At 40.2% G+C, this 25283-nt stretch overlaps 1 protein-coding gene and 1 long non-coding RNA gene across 2 annotated transcripts in view; both read right to left on the bottom strand.

The window, feature by feature from the left end:
- Positions 1 to 118: 118 nt before the first annotated feature.
- LOC125314402 lies at positions 119 to 1285 on the bottom strand. The gene is made up of 3 exons (XR_007197901.1): positions 1216 to 1285; positions 706 to 745; positions 119 to 183 (listed from the first exon to the last, which is right to left on the bottom strand). It is a non-coding gene; the product is annotated as an uncharacterized LOC125314402 (long non-coding RNA).
- Positions 1286 to 2102: 817 nt separating this feature from the next.
- LOC125314069 (putative adenylate cyclase regulatory protein) overlaps positions 2103 to 25283 on the bottom strand; it is a 31418-nt gene continuing 8237 nt past the window's right edge. Inside the window, exons 3-4 of the mRNA XM_048275524.1 lie at positions 7919 to 7969; positions 2103 to 2394 (exon numbers count right to left, since the gene is read on the bottom strand). Coding sequence (XP_048131481.1) covers positions 2103 to 2394; positions 7919 to 7969 — 343 coding nt within the window. The remainder of the gene's footprint in view (positions 2395 to 7918; positions 7970 to 25283) is intronic.

The following is a 25283-nucleotide window of genomic DNA, read 5'->3' as shown; positions in this document are numbered from 1 at the left end:
TGACACTGGCAAGTTTATAGAACATTGATACACAATGGGAAGAGTATGGGCAACAATAAGTTTCCAGACATCCAAAACTGCGAATGGACATGGCAAGAAGCTCAAAGAAAAAATCTTCGGAACATTGCTGTACCAGTTCGACCGATTGAACCGATTGCATGTGATGTCATCTGATAGAATACCCTGCATATATTAGATTACACACGTTCAGAACAAGAGAAGCCCAGTGAGTCGGCAGACACCGCAGCATCTTAAAACATTACACACACTTGATGTCATCTTAATACGGTCAACAAATGAATTAGCCACCACAAATTAAAACAAGAAGACACCAAAGCAAATGGTTGGCACGCTTCTTAGTTACAAGAGGTTGGACTTCCAAACCCCAATCCAACACCAATACTACTCCTCTAAATTCTTTTAAGGCCCAGATGGTCCAGACTAGTTGACAGGTTTGCTGGGTACCAGTTGACAGGCACACCTGGTTACCGGGTGAACAAGGTCAGCACCACCAGTTCCTGATCAACACTATTTCTGCTGGGAAATCAGACTGGACAGTTCCGGTTCCCGTTCCAACCAGACCCACTTCTTAAAACTTAGAAAAGAACCAGAGCCACAATATGCTAGTTTTTTTCCTTTTTCCATCAATGTCTTAAAGAGTGAATGGACATGATCGGAATAGAACTTAGGATATCATGAGTTAACTTCAATTGGTACAACTCCCAGTTATTTGCACAAGTGGTTCCTGCAATATGCACAAATGGAAGGTCACTGGCCTGCAAGATCGTCATCCTGGCATCTTCCAAGTTTTCACGAGTATCATTCATCTTATTTAGCAACATCACAATTTGATGTTCATGTTTCCAACAGAATATATTATCCACATTTGCAAATTTGGCTTTGAAGTATGATTTACCAAGCCTTCACCTTATATAAAGCCAGATCCACACAACAAGGACCAGGAGGTACATGCAAACATCCTTTACCATTCCAAGGATGCATTGTCAGAGTTCAGAGAAGTTCAAGAAACATCGAGCTCCTGATCCTTTGACGATTTCGAAAAATCTTCCATCAACCCATATTAAAGCTGCTGGCCAGTGAAATAAGATTCTAAGTTTGGAACTTAACTGCAAACAAAGCATTAGAAATAACATGCAAGATAGGAAGAATCGAGATCAAGAAGTCGTATCAACTTTTAAATTGAAAGATGCATACTCTGTTCACTTGGGCATCTTCCTCCCAGTTGAGACACGCCACAGCTGTCGTATGGGACTTGAAGCTTCTTACGAATTTGAGACAGTCATATAAGAACTTAACATACTTGGATGCAGTTCCCTCCATACTCCTAGTCTCCGTGCTTTCTCCAATTCCTAACTCCATCGCTCTTGACCAGATTGTCATACAAGTATGCAGCATAGCTTAAGATATCCTATTAACAAGTAGTTAAACTCCCACCAGCGAACTTGATTAGTCAAAATGATGCGACGAGATGCCCCTCTGTAATCAGAAGATAAATTGACTTCAAGTAGTACAGAATAGGCGAAACTTTCCAGCCTATACTCTACAATCTAAGTATACATTAGATATCTCCTTGAAAGGGAAACTCAATCAGTAAAAAGAGAAAGAAGAGTGGCCAGAAGTAGCATTACGTTGTGAGTGTCAGGATTATAAATCTAAGGAAAACTATATAGATACCCGACCATGCCATGCCATTGTTAAAGAAACAAACAACACTGAATTAAAAGGAGAACTTTCTCTGTGTTAAGATGGTATTCTGCAGGGCCTAAACCTACCAACTCCATGTGGGCATCAAGCATTTCTGCATGCGACATAGCTAGTCTATCTAGCATAAATGGCATCCCTCCAATTCAAGTTCTTTACGTTCACGGACACTTAAACTGGTGTACCCAGAACGGAAACGTGATGGTAACTGTCAGTAAAGTTAGGGAAAAAATCACCTAAAGCACCAACCTTGTCTAAGAGTTGATAGGAATCTATCACCCCTATAACTAAATGTCCCTCCATGCAACTGATATCAGCTTGGAATTCTTTATTCGCAACAGAGTCATTCACTCTTCATTTTTTGGTAAAACACCAACTCCTTAGTTCGATATCATGTTCTCATTTAGAATTTCAAGCACTTCACCTCCATATTCAGCCAATTCTCCATCAGACGCGATCGGAGCTAGATTGGCAATTACAGTGGTTTCTCTTGGGAAAAGGAAGTGTAGCACAATTAGGAAAAGTGGAAGGTGCAACTTTTCAATTGAAGTGCACCAACTAATATTTAGCTTTTCCAAAAACTCCAACCTATCGAGGCCTTGAATTTCGGCTACGTTGATGCACAATTCAGCATCCAATATCTTCAAACTCCTGGATTTTGGAAGAAGCAGTCTTTCAATCGAAGTGCAACAAGCTATATTCAGGTTTTCCAAGAACTCCAATCTATCGAGACCTCGAATTTCGACTAAGTTATCACAACCTTGAACATCCAATATCTCCAGTCCCTTGGACAATGGAAGGTCCAACCGTTCAATCGAATTGCAATACTTGATAGCCAAGCTTTCCAAGTATATCAATTTATCAAAACCTCGAACTTCAATTAGATTATTGCAACTACGGGCAGATAATGTCCTCAGATGGTTTAACTATGAAACGTCCAGTGTTTCAATGAACTGACAGTTACCAATTTTCAAGACTTCCAACTTGGATTGTGGTAATTCTGATTGTTCAAAGCAATTACCAGGAGAGATTGTCCACAGCCTCTGCCAAATGAAGCGATGAAGCACCACTTTCGAGTCCTCCGTGACCATGGCCAGCAAATACTTCTCCGGATTCCACTCCGCCATCTTCACCTGCCAAACAAAAATGGAACGAACCTCACAGAACCGAGTCGGAACAATCGAATCGAGCTGCCCATTAGGTCGCAAAAGAAGGCCGGGACCCGAACTTGTTGTTCGGTCTCGCTCATCATGAAGAACTGGGCCCAATCGGGCTATATGCCAGACCGAACTCGTTGTCTGGGCTCGCTCATTAAGATGTGATTTCAGGAACGGCCCGGTTACCAAAGAGTTTGTTGGGTTTTCTTGCAACCGCAGTGGCCACCTTCTTGTGCAACTACCAGTAGTATATTCCAGCAATACAACCTCAAAATAAGTAAAATATAATGCTGAAATGTTAAGAGACAAGGCAACAAAACACCTAGATTTTTACGTGAAAAACCCAATACAGGAAAAAAATAATGGCCCGCTCAAAAACTTCCACTTATTATCAAAAATAGTAGATACACAAAAGTTCTTCTCTAGTCGCACACTAGAGGCTCAACATAAGTAATACAACATTTCATCATCACAAAAGTGGATTAATACAAATGGAGCAAGAATCTCTGACCACGTTTGGAGAAAACAAGAAATAATTTGAAAAAGGATTTCAACGAGATCAACTTGTAAGTCTCGGTACCAAAACATTGAAATTTGAGTCACGACAACGCTAGGCCTTTGAATCCGGACCGGAAAGCCGCTGCCCCTTTCTGTTCTTCTCGTGCGTTCTTCTCCGGGAACAGCCCCTCTTTCTTTTTGTTTTTGACGTTTTAACCTATTTTTGTTTTCTTTTATGTTATGTTAGCTGAACCCCACGAAGAGGCGGAACCAGCCAACAAATCTCCATCATTCTAACAGCAAAATCAACACCAATAAGATCTCTACCTCGGACTGAATTGCTTCCACTTTAACATGAAGATCCAAACTTGAATCACAAACAGCTCTCTTTGAATAAAGACTCCAATAGACCCTAGATACAAGTGTCAACTACGATGCCGAGTCAAGATACAACCGTCCGATTAGTCGGCCATTATATCAAACGAGTTGGCTAGACTTTCGGTTGTTCAGAAACATCTTAACTTAATGTTCATTCAGCAAGCTTGCTGTTTGCATTGCATCATGCAGCTTTTGAGCAATTCAGAATATTTCCCAAGAGAGATCGCAGAAGAACACATTCCGATGATAAAGGATTCTTGCAGGGTGAATTTCTTGTTGAGAATTAATGAGGATAACATTGCGGCAATAGCATGGAAAACTTACTTCTACATCATGCAGAAACCAGAACATCTTCAAGTCCCAAGACAACGGTCTTGCCACCGTGACGAGCCAGCATAATGATGTTGTACATTTACCTGGAGTAGATTAGAATAAGTATGAGAAACTAGTATTGATGACACAATGAATGTGCAAAGAAAACAACAGAGAGAGAAAAATAACGAATAATTTCTTCACAACAAAATTACTATAAGACGGAAGATAGAGAACGCATAGTGACGAGAAAATCAAAATTTGTTAAGTGAGGTAAAGCATCGTAACAAGACAAGACAATTGAGAGGGGTATCAGTCACTTGATATGGGATTTATTTGGGCTAGCGGTCATGTAAAGTGACTGGAATATATATCTTCATGGCAGCCCCCAATCCATTATCACAATCCCAATATGAATCTTGTTGTTCCGCTATGGAACCTTGAGGTGGAGTGGATTCGGGCAAGGATCACAAGTGTACTAGTACCTACAACTTAGGATCCCAATAGAAACCATTCAAAGGTTGGCTCAAGAATTATAGTGCACTCAACAACATGTTCTCCAAATCCGGAAGACCAAATGATGCGTGAAGCTTTCGGATGTTTCTGGAGAAAAGATGCCTCCTCTCTAAATTTTTCCAGTGAGAATAGATGTCAAGAACGGCCAAGGCTGGGCATCTACTCCTAAGTCCTCACGAATTTGAATTACCAAGAGATAGAGTCATATAAGAACTTAACATACTTGGATGCAACTCCTCTACACTCCCGGGTTTAGTGCTTTCTCCAATCCCCGACTCCATTCCTTTCGACCAGATTGTCATACAAGTACGCGGCATGGCTTGAGATATCCTATTAGCAAGTAAGTTAGGTTCCCACCAAAGAGCTTGATTAATCAAAATGATGCCACGCAAGCCCCTCTGTAATCAGAAGAAGATAAATTAAGTTTAAGTGGTACAAAATGAAAGAAACTTTCCAAACTTTATACTCGCAATCTAGTATACCGTAAATATCTCCTTGTTGGCAACTCTCAATCAGTAAAAAAGAGGAAGAAGAGCAGCCAGAGGAGCATTACATTATGAGAGTCAGCATTAAAAATCCAAGCAAACTATATAGATGCCCGACAGCATCGAGATGTTATTCTGCAGGGGCTAAACTTACCAACTCCAAGTGGGCATCAAGCATTTCTGCAATCGACATAGCTAATCTATCTAGAATAAATGACAGAATAAATGACATCCCCTCCAATTCAAGTTCTTTATTTTCATGGACACTTCAACCGGTGTACACAGAATGGAAACAAGATGGCAATAAAGCAAGATGGTACACTTCCGGTTGGTCTCGGTGACTGTCGATTAAGTTAGGGAACTCCTCAATTCGACATCATGTTCGCATTTGGACTTCAAGCACTTCACTTTTATATTTGTCAAATTCTCCATCAAATGCAAATCAAGCTAGATTGGCAATTACAGTGGTTCCTCTCGGGAGAAGGAAGTGTAGCATATTTAGGAAGAGCGAAAGAAGTAAAACGAGATAAGGCCAATGACTCAAAGGGCGCACCAAGCCATTGTTGAAGGAATGAACACGCTGACTTAAAAAGAGAACTTCCCCTAGTCGAAGCAAGTACCAGGAGAGACTTTTTCTTTTCGAAGAAATTACCGGTAGAGATTGTCTACAGCCTCTGCCGATTGAAGCCATGAAGCACACCTACGGGTCCTCGGTGACCATCGCCAGCAAATCCTTCTCCAGATTCCACCCTAAGATCTTCACCCGCCTATCATAAATCAAGCAAACTTCACAAAACCGAGTCGATACAATTGAGATGACCACCCATTAGGTTGCAAATGAACGCCGAATGGGAGCCGAACCCGAGAAGCCGGCGGTTTATTGAACCGAAGCCGGAACGGAAGCATGCGCTACGGTCCTTCGTCCGTGCTCAAAAACCCGGAGGAAAGCTCGAGGCTAGACTTTCCTCGAGTCCGAAAGTAGCATGAATAAAACTACGAAAGAGGAACAGTGGGAGAAAAATAAGAGAGACTTGATTACACGAGCGGAAGCGGACATCTCCAAACTTGGCAAAGCTTCGCTAAATATAAGCGGGGGCAATGTGAGATGACAAAGATGCAAACATCCTTTACCATTCCAAGGATGCATTGTCGACTTTGGAGAAGTTCAAGAACCATCGAGCTCCTCATCCTTTGATGATTTTTTTTCCTTTTAGAAAAGCCTTGCGAAAGCTCTCTTGCATATTTCAAAGCATCTACATCAACCAAAGTGGAATGATAACCGAAACCTCGCGAGTGAGTCGATGAAATCAATCCAAAGAACTAACATCAAAGAACTCCTAATAACACTCCGAAGTTTAGGGATCCCTGTTTGTCAAGCTCGATATTCTTTTTGAACTCTTCGGATCCAACTAATGGGGCATCTAACATCATCAACCACAGAAGCTTTGAGCAAGTTAGTATAGTGAATTCAATTCAAGTTGCTTGCTCTTGAGGGATATAGTTTGATTCTTTCCTTGTCAACATTTGCCATTCATGTACTAGAAATAATGCAAGACAGTTTTCAAACTGCATATAGGATAAATTCTCCTCAGGAAACTTATGGAAATGCTTCTGGTGTTTTTCTTTTCAGCAGGTAAATGAACTAACAAGTGCTTATGCACGATATAAGGGAAGTACAATCAATCATGTCAAACCACATTCTAGTTAATGTCTTGCTTGGCTCAAATGTTCGGGCATCTCACAGATGGCTATACCAACTCTACAAACATCAAGATGCTTTCTTTTGGTAATCTATTGCTTGCATTGGACTTTTAGGTATATCTTGGATCCAAAACAAATGAACATGGATTCAAACCAGGACCGCCGTATAGTGTCCTCCATTTAGTATTTCTCAACCTATACAATGACCTTTGGCATGCTATCAAATGCCCGTATACATCGGTTTTATCGGATTTTCCGAAATCCAGAAACAATCAAACGCTAGGAATAGTTATTTTTCCGCATAGGATGAAGGATCTTACCCAAAGTTTAAAGACATACGATGTGCTTAGAAAGCCTTTCCATCTATTTCCGTTATTGGCATGATAAGAAGAATCATTTTGCCAAAGCACTCATTAACTTCCATGAACATCTCCCCCAGATTCCTTGAATTCATGTAACAAAAATAATGACGACACTATCGACCGGGAAATGATTATGAGAAGATGATAAATCTTGAAAGAAATTGCAAATGACAATTGGGCAAGAGATCTCAAAAGAGCAAGGGTAACTCACCCGCTTTATGTACCTTTGCTAGAAAATGTGGATCATCTCCCTTATCTTGACTCATCCGAGTTCGTCCGAATAGAGTCTATCCAAATTCTATGCGTCCGATCAATGGAGATGGCTTTTTCTCGTAATTTTGATAAAGTCTGCGATCCGACATATTCTCGGAATTGTTTTGAGAGACTTGCATTCGAAATGTCCAATTCCACTAGCTGCTCCAATTTCTCGAGCCCTCGAAGCTCAGTCAATTTCTCGCAATTTTGCACAATCGGGCTCATCAAGCGGGTACATGATGACAAATCCGGTAAGATCTCAATCGAGGAACATCCCGAGATAGTAATACGTTCTAGAGATATTGACTCCTCAAGCCCCGGGATCTCTCGAGTTCATGACAGCTTTGACAGGAACAATTCTCGTAAACCATGAAAACTTGACAAGTTTGGTAATTTTGCTAAGGACTTGCAACCTTCAATAAATAAACTTTTGCAGGATGGGAATCTCTCTAGGCTCAGTATGTCTTGAAGCTTGCCACGATCGTTGATATTCAAACTTTTCAAGTACTCAAAGCAACATAAGTTGGGTAGCCTTTCAAACGAAGTGCACCCATAGAGATTCAACTCTTCCAAGAACTCCAACCTATCAAGGCCTTGAATTTGGATTAAGTTTTTGCAATCCGCAACATCCAATTTCCTCAAACTATCGGATTTTGGAAGGTTCAACCTTTCAATTGAAGCGCACCTAGAGATACTCAACCGTTCCAAGGACTCCAACCTATCGACGCCTTGAATTTCGGCTAATTTTGCGCATTCCGTAGCATCTAATATCTTCATACTCCTGGATTTTGGAAGGTCTAGCCTTTCAATTGAAGCGCACCGATAGATACTCGGCTTTTCCAAGCGATCGAGACCTTGAATTTCGACGAGGTTTTCGCAATATTTAACGTTCACTACCTTGAGACCCTCGGACTTTGGAAGCTTTAACCGTTCAACCGAATTGCGGGAGAGCGAACAGTCAAGGATTCCAAATATTTCAATTTATCAAGACCTCGAACTTCAAGTAAATTCCAGCAAAAAATCGACGAGATAATGTCCTTAGATGGATAAACCGTGAGACGTCCAAGATTTCAATAGATTCACAATCATTGACTTTCAAGATTTCCAACTTGAAGGGAGTGTTTAGGGATTGTGGCAATTCCGATTCTTCAACACCCGTCGGTTGGGAACATTCCGAATTCTTTAGTAGTGTTGATGGAAGCTCCTCGGATGCACTCGAGAAATTCACAAGAATCCGACTTCTAGCTCCTTGAGACCGGGTCGGGTGGGAGAGTGAAGGCAATTTGCAACTTTGACAGTGATGCGCAAATATGTTAAGTCGGAAGGAAGGTCCTAGCAACGATTGGAGCTCTCTACGTAAAGAAAAATCGAGGTGTTGCGGGGATGACAGATTGCACATGCTTTCTCTCCTTTCCCCTTTGATTCTCGCAACTCTCAAAGACGCAACTCTCGGAGCTTTCTCAGCCCCCAATACCTCCGGGCAATTCTTCTATACCGGTTTGGAAATATCTAGAATTTCTAGATTCTCCAAAGACCCCATGCTTTCCGGCATTTCCCCTCCTAGTTCACGGCACCGTGAAGCATCTAAATGTCGGAGCTTTTTCAGCCTCCCAATACCTCCGGGCAATTCTTCTATACCGGTTCTAGAAATATCTAGAATTTCTAGATTCTCCAAAGACCCCATGCTTTCTGGCATTTCCCCTTTGAGATTTTTGCAATAAAAAGCACGTAATTCTCTGAGCTTTTTCAGCCTCCCAATACCATCGGGTAATTCTTCTATACCACTGTATTCAATATCTAGAATTTCTAGATTCCGCAAAGATCCTATGCTTTCCGGTAATGCGGAAAGTTCCGGAGTTTCTGCTAGAAAGAGTTGCTTCAGCGCCTTTAATTCACCTATTTCTTCCGGAAGCTTCGTGAGACTCTTACAGTAGCTCAAGTCCAAGTGAAGGAGGGCCTTCATGCCTCCAATTGAAGAGTCGATTTGCTGCAGTCTCCGACAAGCGGTGAGTATCAAAACCTCCAAACTCTTAAAAGCCGAGAGGAAGTCCGTATTTTCCAAGTATTGACAATGGTCGGGTTGAGAAATTTGAGCTTCTCTCGCCATCCGGTGAAACAAATAATTTTATGCTTTTAAGGGGTTAGTCTAGAGTGATTATGATACACAAGAAAGCAAAATAAAAAAAAAAAAAAAAAAGACACGTTCTCACGTTGAAAGAACTCCATCCTTCCCATCCTTCATTTATCTTGCCACGTGGCAATTCCAAGACAACTAATTCTGTTGCGTGAAAATTGTTCACTTCAAAATTCATGGGGCGGTTTTCCCATCGAAGCCATTTTAACTCCTCAACCGAGTCCTTAAAGTCACCGGTGAGATGTGCCCCCTTCATCATGTGAAGGAATCTTAGCCCCGTCAACTTCTTGGATTGTTCACTGTGTAAATGTCGCCACCTAAGCCGCCTTCACTCGGATCAATGGCCTCAATTTTTCCCTGTTCCCTATATGCAAAGATTCAATGTCCATTAATACTATATCCAATTAAAGTATTCTAAAATTACCAAAACAGTCTTAAATCTATTTTAATTGTGCTAATTTAGACCTAAACTTTTTTTTTCCTTTTTCCGCTTGAGTTTATGATTCTATGATTTATCGTTAGTCAAGTTATTTACTGCATTTGTCAAAGACGTAAGTGAAGCAAATGTAGAAATTCATGATCTTAACACTACAATACTTACTCAAAGAGAGCAACCTCCCTACTTTCTAATCTCGTCAATGAAACATTCAAGTTGCAACAATAGTAGAGCAAGCACTAAGCAGTGGACCAACATTACTTTAACAGTAGAACATGGACTACGTACGAAAAATAAACGAAACGGTTACCTTATTTTTTTTTAGCACTTCCTTGACATCCTCTGAGTCCCATAACCTACTACGGTGCCAAGGTTGTTGTTGGTTTTCCTCAAGAACGATTGTCCTACCAAGATCTCTCAACCGATCATGCATTCCGAGCTCATGTTTATCTCCAATTTTTATTAATGACATAAATCTCAATACTTCAATATTCTCCCCTGGAAAAAAGTGACAGGCATCCCACATGTAAGATGTGATTCTCATGTCGGTACCAATGAAAAAGCAAGCGATATCCAAAATATCTGTTTTTGTCCATAGTCTAATGCTTCGTAACTTATCTTTAGCCTTTTTTGCACGTCCAAATGAAGGACTTTCTCTAACTTCTTTATCGTATCTCTCCATTTGCTTCGCTCTTTTCCACAGAATAATGAACCTAAAACCTCAAGGGACAAAGGAAGCCCTCCTGTGATGGATACTACTTCATGAGTGAGGCCCTCAAATTCCCTTGGAGGAGACTCCTTTCTAAATGCATGTTTACAAAACAAAATCATAGATTGTTCGTAATCCAATTCCTTGTGGTCATAGATATGGTCCACCCCAAACTTTTGAAGAATACGCTCGTTTCGGTGGTAATAATGATCATACTTTCCGAAGAAAACCAATCACGATCACCGGCCACAGGATTACCGGCCACGGATTTACCGCCAAATGCGTCAATTGAACGACATCATCCACGTCGTCAAGAAGAAGGAGGACCTTTTTACCTTTAAACTTGGAGGAGATGTACTCAACCCCTTCATCCTCATTACGGACTTCATTTTTGCGCTTCGATATATCATAGATTAATTGATTCTCAGAAATAATGTCCGCCATTACGCTTCCATGATTCCCTTATATCAGCAATGTAGCTACGGTGCTCGTATTGATTGGAAATCTTGTTGTAGATGGCTTTAGCAAGAGTAGTCTTACCAATGCCTCCCATTCCATGGATGCCAAGAAATAGGGTGGCATGAGATTTTTTAGTATCCACAACTTCCATGACCTCCTTCACATGACGATCAATTCCAACCAAATTCTCAGAAATATGCAACTCAAACTTTTTCTTCGGTTCGCTCAACACTTTTCGGACAATCGATTCCACCAAGTCTGCTTCATACTCGTCAAATGTGAGAATAGTTCAGTTATGTGGCAACAGTAATTTTATGTTGTTTATCAAATGAGAACACAATAATAAATAAATCATGCGGATTGATTGAAAAACTTTAAAAATCATTTTTGTCACACCTCAAGATATTGGTGGTTGCTTCACATGGCGTGCCCAATTCCACTGTTACTCCTAAATAATTTATTAAGCCGAAAAAAAACTTGAGGGTATGAGTTATGAATATTAAATACTCTTATCTATTATGGATTTGAGTCAAATTTTAAACTGTTGTTTGTTAAGGATATGAGGGATGACGTGGACGTGCCTTTGAAAATTTGTAGAGCGTTTGAATATGCAAAGACAAGTTATAACTTTTGATACAAGATGATTTCGGGTGTTGCGATACCAATCGAAAAAGTTGTTCAGAGTCCGATATTGTGAACTACCCGAATTGCGGTTGAGAGGCTTTCTCCTTGTTTGCTCACTTCCACACGCTTGCAAGTTTCTATTCGTGCTGTGAATTTAGTATCATTCCAGATTTGTGTTCTTATCATTTTTCATTGCCTCCAAGGATGATAACAGGTTGTACTTTATATTCCTTTTGAGTATCTGTGTTCTATGATTTTAACTGGTCTATTATTGATTATACACGAAAGTAGAAGAATAATTTTTAACCAAAATAAGAACACTGCTTCAATACATGCAGGTGCATGAGATTAAAATTACTTGTTGAAGATAGGAAATGAATTGGAAATTATTTGAACAAACATATAACAAAAATAATCCCTTTTTCCCTTCTTTATATTTTGCATCATCATATGCAACCAAAGAAACATTTCTTTTGTGAAAAATAATCTTAATAGCAACTAATCAACGATAATAATGATTCAATGAATGTAACTTGGGAAGATAAAGAAATATAGCTTTTTTTTGTTTGGTCGGAAAAGAAATATAGCTTTGACAATCACCATGCACGGTATATGATGTTGCGAGCTTTAAATAAAAAAACACCAATAAGTTGTACTATTAATCACAAATAAATATGGAATTAGAAAAGTTTGAGATGAAGATTAATGTAGCGTACGCTATAGACATGATATGAAAATGGCGCAATGTTGAAAAATCTTTGGATATAAGAGTAAAAATTCATTCAGAAAATCTTATTGTTCAAGCAAATGGGATTATAACAACAAAATCTATAATTAAGTTGATCATCCTTAAAGCAAAAAACCTAAAAAACAAAAAAAAATTATAGAACTCATGCATTGCAGGATCTTACAGTTCTTTTATATACAAATAAAAAAAAAAACGAAAATGAAGCAGGTGAGAATGAGAACAACCAGTAAACACTCGCACATATTATAAGAAAGTAGAGAATGCTTTGGTGAAAAATTTTACCCATCGGCTTCGTATCCTTTCAAGGTACTGACTTCACCGAGTGCTTTCTTCCATTTCTCCAAGATCGTTGGGTCGAAAGGAGGCCTCTCAAGCAAACGCTTCTCACGCTCATGAAATGCTTTTCCAAAATTCCCGATTTGATGTCCCACGTCAGCTGGTTTCACTTTGTAGAATACAGGCAACACCATTTGCCCATTATCATTCTTGCACTTCATTATTTGAGCCAATTCATTCAGGCACCAGCTGCTTGTACCGTATCCCTCGGACAAAATGGGGATCAGGATCTGACTCTTCGTGATGGCTGCTAAAATCTCTGGTCCGATGTCGTCGCCTTGGGGGAGCTCCTCTTCGTCTCTGAAAGTAACAATTCCAGCTCTAAGGAGCCCCTTGTAGAGGTGATCCGAGAAGCTATATCGAGTATCTGGGCCTCTGAAGCTCAAGAACACCTCATAGTGGTTTCCAGTAGTCGCGGTCGACGAACTAGATGCACTGTTGTTAGTTTCTGTAGGAGATGAACTAGATGCGCCTTTACTAATTCCTGTCGGAGACGGACTAGATCCACCGGATTTAGTTTCTGTAGGAGACGAACTAGATCCACCGGAACTAGTTGCCATCGGAGACGAAGTAGATCCACCAGATTTAGTTTCTGTCGGAGACGGACTAGATGCACCATTATGAGTTTCTGCCGGCAACGAACTAGATCCATCACAATCAGCTTCTGTCGGCGTAGTCATCGAACCAGGTGCGCCAGTATCAGCATCTTCTCCATTTCTACGCACACCAGCTTTCTTCTTATTGAGAAGATAAAATGCAAGCACGGAGAGAAGGATGGGTGCCACGAGCACGGCGAAAGAATGCCCAAAAATGGGTCGATGCATTTTGGCTTTGCTCTGACTCTGCGCTTAATTTTCACTTTCAGGTCTGACGGAGAGAACAGAACCAGAATGCCTCTCTCAGGAAACAGGAAATGGCCTTGTTGTTGCCAATTCTCTCTCCTGTGGGTTGATTTGTATAATGGGAACCAGTTGGCAAAGAGAATCTTGTAACCCCTTCTCTCTCTCCCCCCGAATTATGTTTTGGACATATTCTTTGCGGGAAGCTTGTCACGCAATGACTGTAGCAACTTTGAAGCCTGTCGCTGCCTATGTTTCCACGTCTTGATGTGAAGTGATGCCCTTATTCTTTTCTTGTTGTTTGGCTTTTGGGTTTTCGTCGGGACAGTCGGATATTTATCGCAATTTTTTTTTCCAACCCCGTTTAGGGGTTGAGCCTTGAGCGTGTCATTCACGTGCATAGATAATTTACTAGCGGAACAAACAGGGATTTTTTTTCAATTTAATTTTTTTAAATTAAATATTTACGAAAATATTTTTTAAAAATAAATATTTACCGATTTGGGTTTTCGTCGGGTCCTTGCTCTCGGCCCACGGCTGAGCTAGGGCGGAGGTGGGCCCCCACCGGCCCGCTCGGCGGTTCAACCGCCGAGCGGACAGGCGGGGGGGCCCCACGGGCCCGCTCGCCCGCCAGCAGCTGGCGAGCGGGGTGGCGGGTCCCCCCCTCCCCCACGTGTCGCCCCCCCTTCCCCCTCCCCCCACGTGGCGCCCCCCCTTCCCCTCTCTTCCGTGCCGCCCCCTCCCCCTCTCCTCCGTGCCGCTGTCCCCGCTCTCCGTGTGGCAGTCTCCTCGCGTAAGTTTGTGCCGCGAAAGAGTAGGGGCTCTTCTCTCCCCCGCATTTTGCGCACTGCAAAGATCGACGCTACAATACGCAAAATGCTCCGGATTTTCTGGTGCTCTTCTCTTCACTTCTTTAAATTCTCTCTTCCTCTCCTTCTCTCATTTCTTCTCTTTTTGGAAATGCTTTGTCGCTCTCCCTCTCTTTCAAACGTTTTTTGTCCGTCTCAAAACATTCTCTCATTTCTTCCCTCTTTCAAACTGTCTCTCTCTTAGACGCTCTTACTGTCCTTCAAACGCTCTTCCTTAGACACATTTCTTTATAGTTAAGTATGAATTTTTATTTATATGTTGTTAGTACTACGTTTTTATATTAATATTTAAATTAATTCGGTACTTTTTCTTGACAGTTTGAGCTTCTCATTCGGTGCGTGCGCTCTCTCGATAATTTGAGGTAAATTTCTTTTTTATTATTTTTTACGGTTTCGTAAGTGTAGATTTATTTATGTGATTGTTATTTATATCTGAATCATGTATGTTACATATAGGTTATTAGTAAATTTTTTTAAATTGTTGTGAATGTAAATATTGTTTTAAAAGTTTAAAATAAATTTTTAGGAAAATAACTTAAAAAAAGGGTTATCGAATAGCCAATACGAGAAGTGTGGACCGCATTTGACCCGATTAAAAAAAAATCAACGAGATTAGGGCGAATTTTTTATTTACCCTATGTCCAAGTATGCTATCGTGTTCTCCTTCATGACTTTTTGTAGCGCTCTATTTAAAAAAAAAAATTTAATAGGTAGAGCCGTACTTGGAGACAGGGAAAATAAAAAAGTTTGGCCTAATGTGGTTAATTTTTTTTGGACTCATTTTCACAATTATGTCCATATTCATTTTTAGGTTATCGGATGACCCGAGAATTGCATTCCGAATTTGACCCACTCCAAAAAAATAATTTTTTAAAATAATTTGAAAATTCGGAAAAGAAAATAAAAAAATTAAAAATTGATAAAAAAGCATAGAAAAGAAAAAAAATAGGAAAAAATCATTGAAAATTTGAAGAATTCAATGCTGCAATGGTCACAATGAAATGGCCATGGAATATTATGGATATTTGGCCCCCGATTTTAAAAAAAATAAGAATTTTGCGGGTTTTTTTCCAATTTAATTTTTGTAAAAAAAGTATTTAGTAAATCAATTTATAAAAAAAATATTTACAAATTTGGGCCTCGTTCGGCTGTGGAAGAGTAAATGGCCACAATCAATTTTTTTTTAAAATAATTTAGTATATACTTTTTTAAAAAAAATAAATTAGGAAAAAACCTCAATTTTGCCATTCTGGGAAAATCTCTCCCAAAAAAATGAATAAAATTTCGAGAAATCCTGAAAAAGAGTAAATGGCCACAATCTACTGGTCATGGACTATTATTGATATTCGGCTCCCGATTTAAAAGAAAATAACAATTTTGGCATTTTGGGAAAATATGTCCCAAAAAAAATAGGTAAAATTTCGAGAAATCCCGAAAAAATAGTAAATGGCAAAATCAACTGGCCATGGAATATTATGGATATTTGGCCCCCGATTTTAAAAAAAATAAGAATTTTGCAGGTTTTTTTCCAAATTAATTTTTTTTTTAAAAGTATTTACTAAATTAATTTATAAAAAAATATTTACAAATTTGGGCCTCGCTCGGCCGTGGAAGAGTAAATGGCCACAATCAAATTTTTTTAAAAATAATTTAGTAAATACTTTTAAAAAAATAAATTAGGAAAAAATCTCAATTTTGCCATTCCGGGAAAATCTCTCCCAAAAAAATGAATAAAATTTCGAGAAATCCTGAAAAAGAGTAAATGGCCACAATCTACTGGTCATGGACTATTATTGATATTCGGCCCCCGATTTAAAGAAAATAACAAATTTGGCATTTTGGGAAAATATGTCCCAAAAAATAGGTAACATTTCGAGAAATCCCGAAAAATAGTAAATGGCAAAATCAATCGGCCATGGACTATTATTGATGTTGAAGTGCCGATTTTAAAAAAATAACAAATTTTCTCTTATGGGAAAATTTCTCCAAAAAAAAAAGGGTAAAATTTCGAGAAATCCCGAAAAATAGTAAACGGCCACAATTAACTAGGCAAATCCTTATTTCGGTAATTTGACTTTCCGTGCTTTTGAAAATAAAGATTTTTCCCTTTTTGACAAATTGGCTCTGAATTTTTTTTTATTTCCCCATGCAAATCATTAGGAATATATGATACATTTATTTCATTTCATTTGATATATTAATTGTTATAATATTAATTTGTTAATGAGCTCGGGACAATGTTTACCGAATTGTATGTGCGAAATAATTTGTAATTTTTTATTTAGCGGAATGTCATCTTCATTAGTTGCGATTGTATACAGGGAGGTAGAATAGTGCAAACAGAATATGGACATGATTACGAAGGCGGACAATCTATCATGTTCGAGTTTGCAAACATATCAACATTTGATGAGTTACGTGCTACGATAGAGAGCACGTTGAATATAACACCCAACCAGTATATTCATAAGGCGATATATAGATTCTCGATTTTAACATCGAATTGTGTCATATACGACATCACGGAGGTGCGTGATGATGGTACCGTTAGGATGATCAAGCAATTTGCACTTGAGACCGGTGCTACGGGGTTTTTACGCTTTTATGCAACTATAGCTGAACACCAAGTGATAAATGATTCAGCCGAGGAAGGTTGTAATATCGATAAAGATGAAGTTGGCGTGCATAATCAGTACTTGGACCCTTATCATAATGATGATAATGATGGAGATGATAACGATGAAGAAGATGATGAATGGATAGACAGTGATGACAATGATGAGGAAGATATCGAAGGTGACAATATGGAGGCTTACTACAACACCCATTGTAGTAATCCCATATTGCCGTTGGTACATCCGCCGCCATATTCGAGATCGACTTTGATATGATGCAAGTCGATATAAGAGCCAAGTCTGGGACGTATGTTATTTGATCCATCAAAAGAATTTGATGTTGGCATGTTATTTCCATCACGGGACGCTGTTACGGTTGGTCGCTGAAAAGAGTACTCTCGATAAGAAATCGAGCTTTCTGCAACGATGTCACAAATAAGTCCCAATATGTGATAAGGTGCGGTAATTTGAATGGACCATGTGATTGGAGGCTCCGTGCGTCTAATAAAGCGGGTACCCTATTTTGGAAAATAGTTAAGTACAATGGGCCACACACATGTAGTCATCCTCAAATATCACGGGATCATCGACAACTTGATCGAGAGATACATATGCAGCCGGATAAAAGCAATGGTTACCGCCCAACCGGATATCGAAATCAAGGCACTCATGGCGGAGATTCAAGACAAGCTGCATTTCGAACCTACTTATCGTAAAACCTAGGCAGCTAAACAAATGGCGATTGCCGAAGCTTTTGGAGGATGGGATGAGTCGTACGGTATGTTGAGAAAGTTCATGAACGAAATGATGGTAAGGAATCCAGGTTCTTATTTTGTGATCGATGATCACATGAACGTAGATCAAAGCCGCACCGTTTTCAACCGGTGTCGCGACCCTCCGGAAATTTTTCCGGGTGGAATAGGGCTAACGAGCCGATCCTTAAATTTTTTATAACCCCGGTTGTCGGCGGGGTATTTTTTTAGGATCGCGGGTCTCTCCCAAGACCCATTACTCGAATCGCGATGTCGGGTAAAAAATTATAAAATATCGAAATTGACCTTGTGTGGTCGGGTGGCATGTGCGATGTGTACATGCAATTTTAGAGTCGCCACCGATCGATTTATTGGAAGGTACGATCGGAAAACCTTACCGAGCGGTCGGGAGAAACCGTTCGGTTCCGCGAAAACCAGAGATTATTGGGTCCGAGGACTTGGTTACGCCGAAATTTTAATCGACGCCCTTTCGGTTACCGATGTTGAGTGATTTTCTAACCTACGAGTTCATGCGGATGCGATATCGGGTGAGGTAGGCCCTAACGGTTCTAAGTATTCATGCGGATGGGAATTTTCTATCCTAATGATCACAATCGAAAAAAAATGTACAATCAAAATCATCATAAGCAATCAAATCAATCGATCAAGGTTTGACATGTCTAAAATGGCCCTATCGGCCCACACAAAAATCAAATTTGGGTTACGGGGTGATTTGGTGAAAATTTGGGGCGAATGGCCCGGAAGGGTAGAATGGTCATTTTTGGGGTTTGGGACCCGAAAATCACAAAATTGGGGTCGGGCCAGTTGAATGCGGCCATTTCCCATTTTTTGTGATTTTATGGAATTTTTCTAATTTTTTCTATTTTTTTGGAATTTTTATTTATTTTCTAAAAATATTAGGAATTTTCCCGGATCGAAATTAATCGACCCTCGAAGTCTCAAAAATTTTCGATCCAGACTTTATGAGTCCCGAATCGATCTAGGAATTTTTAGAAATTTTTTGTGAAGATCTAGGAATTTTTATGAATTTTCTAAGTATTTTTGCAATTTTTTTGGATTTTTGGAAATTTCTTTTATTTTTTTTATTTTTTTATTAATAAACCAGACCGGGTCAACCCGGTCAACGGCCGGTCAACCCGGTCCGACCGCCCGTAGACTTGCTCTACACCTATACGGCACCATATACGTATTTTCTATATATTCCTATATTATTTTTTGATTTTCTAAATCTAATTTTTAATATTCTGAATATACTAAAATGATGGACGGCCGAGATCAATTCTGGATCAATCTCAACCGTCGATCGACGCCTAAGATGAAACGACGACGCCGGACTCATCTACAACAAAACGACGTCACATCTCGCTATTCAAATGGACGGCCGTGATTTGAGATTGGATCTAATCTCGGCCGTCGACTCTCCTAGGCTAAAACGACGTCACTTCTAAAAAAACCTTGAACGGTCACGATCGACTCTAGCCCTAATCTAGGCCGTCCATTCCACCTACCGCCAAAACGACGCCGCATAAGCCTAGGAGAAACGGCACCGTTTTGCATTTTTATTTTTCTATCTAATATATGAAATTTCGGAAAATATAAAAAGGACGATCCAACGACCGAGAATCAAATCGCCTATTTATCTCAATCGTTGGATCGAGCCCGGCCACGACCCGCTCGCGCCAACGGCCGAGGCCGACGGACTCACTGGACCAATCCGGACACGACACGTAGGCCGCCGACCCGTTTGACTCGCCACGCGTCGGCATCGTCGTCTTCCTTGCGACGACGCCGAACGAACGGCCGAGGTTTCCCGATGAGATCCAACGATGAAATCTCGGCCGATCAACCTCAAACCAACGCCAATCTACTCGCTTTTACATCTAGATTAACATACTCTAAGATCAAACAATTTCAACGGCTAAATCGTAAGAATCGAGCTATGCGCATCACGGCATCTCAAACTTCAATCACGCAATATCGAGCATAACAATGCAATCAAAGCTTCAGGTACGTTAATATCGAGTTAAGGACACTTACCTCGGGCTCCGATCGAGCCCGGCGCGTTGCGATTTGTTCGGGCCGAAGATCGGCCGAACCGAGAAATGTTGGAGGTTTGATTCAGTGACTCGGGCGAAATCAATGCGAAAAAAGGATGCGATCATGGTTAGAGATGCATAGGGATGAAAACGCCTAGATTAATTGCGGAAATCACACTCGGGATAGTAAAAAGCCATGATCGTGCCGCAGGGAAGTTGGAAGCTCAACTCACCGTTTTAAGAGGTCCCAGGCGTAACGAGCTGATGCGATCGTCTTCTCCGAGCTCGGGCGAGCTTCCGGCGGCAGCTTGATGGTCCGATTTGGTCTCGAATCGCGCGGATGAAGTACTTACAGTAGAGCTCCCGCAAAGCGACGACGAATCTCACGAGAACTTCTCTCTCTCTCCTTTCTTCCGTTTCTCTCTATTCCGGTAGTCGAGCGAACGTAATGAGCCCTTCTGTTCGCGAACCTTCTTTCTCCTTTTATACCAAGTTTTGAAATCTCGCGCGTCGGGTGTGAGTAGCCGAGCCCTCCTCGTGCCTTGGCATGTGATTTCCGGTCACCTGGACAAGATAGAATCGGTTATGATTCCGTCAACGTCCGTTTGGCACTGTGCGAGCACAAACGAGCGCAAATTTGACACGGTTTGAGGATTTGTTGACTTTTTGCCTCGCCGGGAGCTTTGACCGTCAATTCCGGCCACCTCCGTGACGACTTGGCCCCGCCGCCGGGTCTCAATCGACGCACCACAACTCCGCAAAGCAAAAGCCCTAATATAATTGGCTTAATTAGGCATGAATTGTCGTCCAATTTGATCACAAAATTCGTCATTCAATTCTGCAAAATGAAGTGCTCGCGCGAGGAAGAAGAAGTATCAGGACCGGTTCGACCGGTCCGACCGGCGGATCGACCGGTCTCGAACCGGATTCGACGGTGAATTTTGTGAATTTTTCAAAATTAAATGAAATTGAGTGGGAATTTTGCAATTAATCTTCAAAATTGGATTCAGGGGCCTGGATATTACCTAGAAATGTGGTTTTGCCCAAAATTTTATATCAATTTGCACAAAAACCCCAAATTTTTCTATTTGCCCAAATTGGGGAAAACTTCAATTGGATGTCAATTTGATAAAATTGGACTACGAGACCCATGCCAATCGATTCAGAATGTTCAAAAACCTTAGGGGTAGCCCAATTGTGTATAGAAAGTTCCTCAATTGAAAGTAATTTCAAAAATTTCAAAGTCGAGGGACTTAATTGCAACATTTTTAAGAATTTCTGTGCAATTCGTGCAATTCACGCAATAAAGGGTGCAATTGATCAAATTGAAGTTCAAAGGGACCACAATAGAATGTCTAGACTCCAAATGTGCAAAAATTGCAAATAAAAAGACTCAATTGGTATTTTTTGTGCAAATTCAACTCTAGGTATTGTGAAGAAACACCTAAAATTGAACTCAATTTTCAATTTTTCTTGAGGTCAATATTAAAAGGGGATTAAAAGAAAAACATTGGACATTTTTGTGTATTTTTGCGACCTCAAAAGGTATTTTTATGCATTTTCTAGTATTTTCTATTTTCCGAAAATATTAAAAAAAAATGTGAAAAATATGAAAATTATTTTTTTGTTCCAAATTGGTTCCTTATGCTTGGCCAAGGCTTCCAATGTTGATTTTTTTAATTTTTTTGATTTTTTGTGAATTTTTAGTGAATTTTGGAAGATAAAACTAAAGGAAAACCGATTAAAAATCGTGTCAATACTTGCCCTCTTTGAAAGTAATCTCGGTTAGAGGTTGCTTTCAAAGACAAGGTGACACCCGAATCCTTAATCGACTCTGGGGGAAAAATCTAAGAAAATAAGTCTTGACATTCGATTGCTTTACCTTTGTTTGTTAAGCTCCAACTACGTGGGGAATTCATTTCAGTCATGCTCATCTTATGTGAAAGAGGGATGAGAAAAGAGAGATACTTACCGTAGCTCACCCGTATGTAATCCGAGATTTGTTGATCCGAGGTTGAGAAATTGGGTGTACGGAATTACCTTTGAACGGTTGGGCGCGATTTTGCAATGGTAAACTTCAATACACGCGGATCGAAGACCAACTCGCCGATCTTTTCACTAAGTCATTGTCGGGCAGTAGAGTAATTACTTTGTGTAACAAGTTAGGGCTTTTTGATGTTTATGCCCCAACTTGAGGGGGAGTATTGAAAGGGTAGTTTAGTCTTTTCTATAATTAGTGAGCCCTAATGCTCACCATATATATATATATATATATATATGACGTAATCTCGAGAACCAAATTGGATGACGATTATGTTTTTCAACAGCTTACCAATGCCTCTTCGACATCGTGCCCCTACCGCAACCTTTGAAGCCACCTATCTATACCTCATTGCATCAAGGCAAGACAAACAAATTTATAACCCAAGACATCAATCAACTACCAGTCTGTTTCATAGTTTGGGACTTCATGCCAGAAATTGAAAATCTTTACTACAGCCATTTAAAAAATTTTGCAGCAGCATAATTGATTACACATCTAAAGCACTTTTTTCTTTGTCTAACTTATAACCCATAAGTTAGCATAGCAGTGCAAGAAACTTGTACAACAATAGTCAGAGGGTAATTTTCAGAAAGAGCACTATTATTTCCATGTGGCTTCTAAGGCCTTGTTTTCTGAACATCTTTGGAAACCGGAGAATAACTTTGAAAGAGAGGACCGTATCGACATCAAACCTTTCAGATTCTGTCTGGCTGCTGCTACCAATAATACCTTCCCTCTGCTTGCCTTGCTACTCGTTATGATGAACGCCTGCTTGAATCAATTCAGCATTCTCAGGCTCTTGCAAGACATCGCCGTTGCTGGCAGAATTCAAGCAATTTGTCAGGATTAGATTCTATCAGGCTGCAGCTTCTAATAACACCTCCTTGCCATTCTGCTTATTATGCTGAATGCCTTCTAAACTCAATTTACTCAATCTAGTATTCCTAGAAACTCTTGGGAGGCATAGAAGTTGCTGGTGGAATTCGAACAATTTGCCAGGTTCAACCAGCTTCTCTTTCGATTCATGCCTTTCATGTCCTTATTAAGGATATGAAACCCAATTAACAATAGTGTAGACATAATCTTATGATCTTAAACCAACCATTTATTTGAGGATTCCAAATCTACGAGATTAGAATATAGCCTATGTTCTTTACTGCCACCTTGAAGTCATATATCTGCTAGTCGTGTTCCACACAAGACAGATGCATCACTTAAAAATGACATGTGGAGTTGCTGAGTTAATCTCAGGTGAGAGATTTCAACATTTAAATGCAAAGTTTATTAGTTGAGTACACTGCATGAACAATTCAACCCAAAGAATAAACAATACAAACCAAACATTTGGTTCTCTTACACATGAAAATGATAGCCACATACAGATGAAGCAAAAGCTTGGAGCTCTTGAAGAGGTCTCAGAGCTTGCAGCAATACCATGAAGACAGCACCAGATAAAAGCCATGAATCATCGGTCGACTCTATCTGAGTCAATAGACGAATACTTACCTTTTACTCCATCTTTCTCTTCGACAAATGCCTGCCTAGCAGAAAAGGCACATGGCAAGTATAGATTAAGACCTTCCAAGAAGGGTGGAGTCGAAGAGCTTCAGTCAGAAAGCCCACATGCATTGCTTCTCACACTCATGTCTGCAACTTCAAGTATTAGAGGTCCACAACAGCAGCAACACGAGCATAACCACTGCAAATTCTTGAACAGACAGTCATTCTGAATCAGAGATTTCATCTTCATCGTCGTCCAGTATATAGACCAGGGCTCCCTTTCTCGCATCTGAAACACAAGCCACGCCTCTACCTTCTGCTGCCAAAAAACATCAACTTGATTTCATTCCCGTGTTCCTTGAATATGTGGGCATAACTAACGTGATGTTTAGATACCTTTTCAGTAAAAGTAAAAGTACGACACATGCATTATGCTGAAACACAGGTGGGAAGCAAACCTTGTGTGCCTAAAGAGGCTATGGCATGCATGTATACTATGAATGCTCTACAGTATCTTGCTATACTAGAGACCATGATAGTATCTATCATCATGAACTTGCACATAGCAGTTCTCAGTCAGTAACTCAGACTGCTAGGCACCTACCACAAGAGGATGATTATTCTTTTTGTATTTGTCTGGCAACTATAGATTCATCCCTTTTGCACTTTGTCCTCTCAATTTATTTGAAACGTTTTAGGGGAAAACTCAGTGCTTCAGTATTTTACTTCTTCAACTGAATAAATATTTTTCTTTGGAGCTTACTTTTGCACTTCTTCAATCTGTAGGAACAAACATGAAGTGGTCCACTAAAGAGGCACGATGTACCTATGTCAGTCGCACTTAAACTTAAGAGTAGGTCCGGAGTGGAAATGTAGTAAGGAGCATGGACAGGATTAATTCAGTTCCACCACCCAGCCAATGAGATAAATTTGTTACTGACACTGGCAAGTTTATAGAACATTGATACACAATGGGAAGAGTATGGGCAACAATAAGTTTCCAGACATCCAAAACTGCGAATGGACATGGCAAGAAGCTCAAAGAAAAAATCTTCGAACATTGCTGTACCAGTTCGACCGATTGAACCGATTGCATGTGATGTCATCTGATAGAATACCCTGCATATATTAGATTACACACGTTCAGAACAAGAGAAGCCCAGTGAGTCGGCAGACACCGTAGCATCTTAAAACATTACACACACTTGATGTCATCTTAATCGGTCAACAAATGAATTAGCCACCACAAATTAAAACAAGAAGACACCAAAGCAAATGGTTGGCACGCTTCTTAGTTACAAGAGGTTGGACTTCCAAACCCCAATCCAACACCAATACTACTCCTCTAAATTCTTTTAAGGCCCAGATGGTCCAGACTAGTTGACAGGTTTGCTGGGTACCAGTTGACAGGCACACCTGGTTACCGGGTGAACAAGGTCAGCACCACCAGTTCCTGATCAACACTATTTCTGCTGGGAAATCAGACTGGACAGTTCCGGTTCCCGCTCCAACCAGACCCACTTCTTAAAACTTAGAAAAGAACCAGAGCCACAATATGCTAGTTTTTTCCTTTTTCCATCAATGTCTTAAAGAGTGAATGGACATGATCGGAATAGGAACTTAGGATATCATGAGTTAACTTCAATTGGTACAACTCCCAGTTATTTGCACAAGTGGTTCCTGCAATATGCACAAATGGAAGGTCACTGGCCTGCAAGATCGTCATCCTGGCATCTTCCAAGTTTTCACGAGTATCATTCATCTTATTTAGCAAC

The sequence above is a fragment of the Rhodamnia argentea genome, chromosome 3 (genome assembly GCF_020921035.1).
Source record: "Rhodamnia argentea isolate NSW1041297 chromosome 3, ASM2092103v1, whole genome shotgun sequence".
Taxonomy (NCBI): Eukaryota; Viridiplantae; Streptophyta; class Magnoliopsida; order Myrtales; family Myrtaceae; genus Rhodamnia; species Rhodamnia argentea.
Note: the sequence above shows the minus strand (reverse complement) of the source record. Positions and strands in the feature narration are given on the sequence as shown.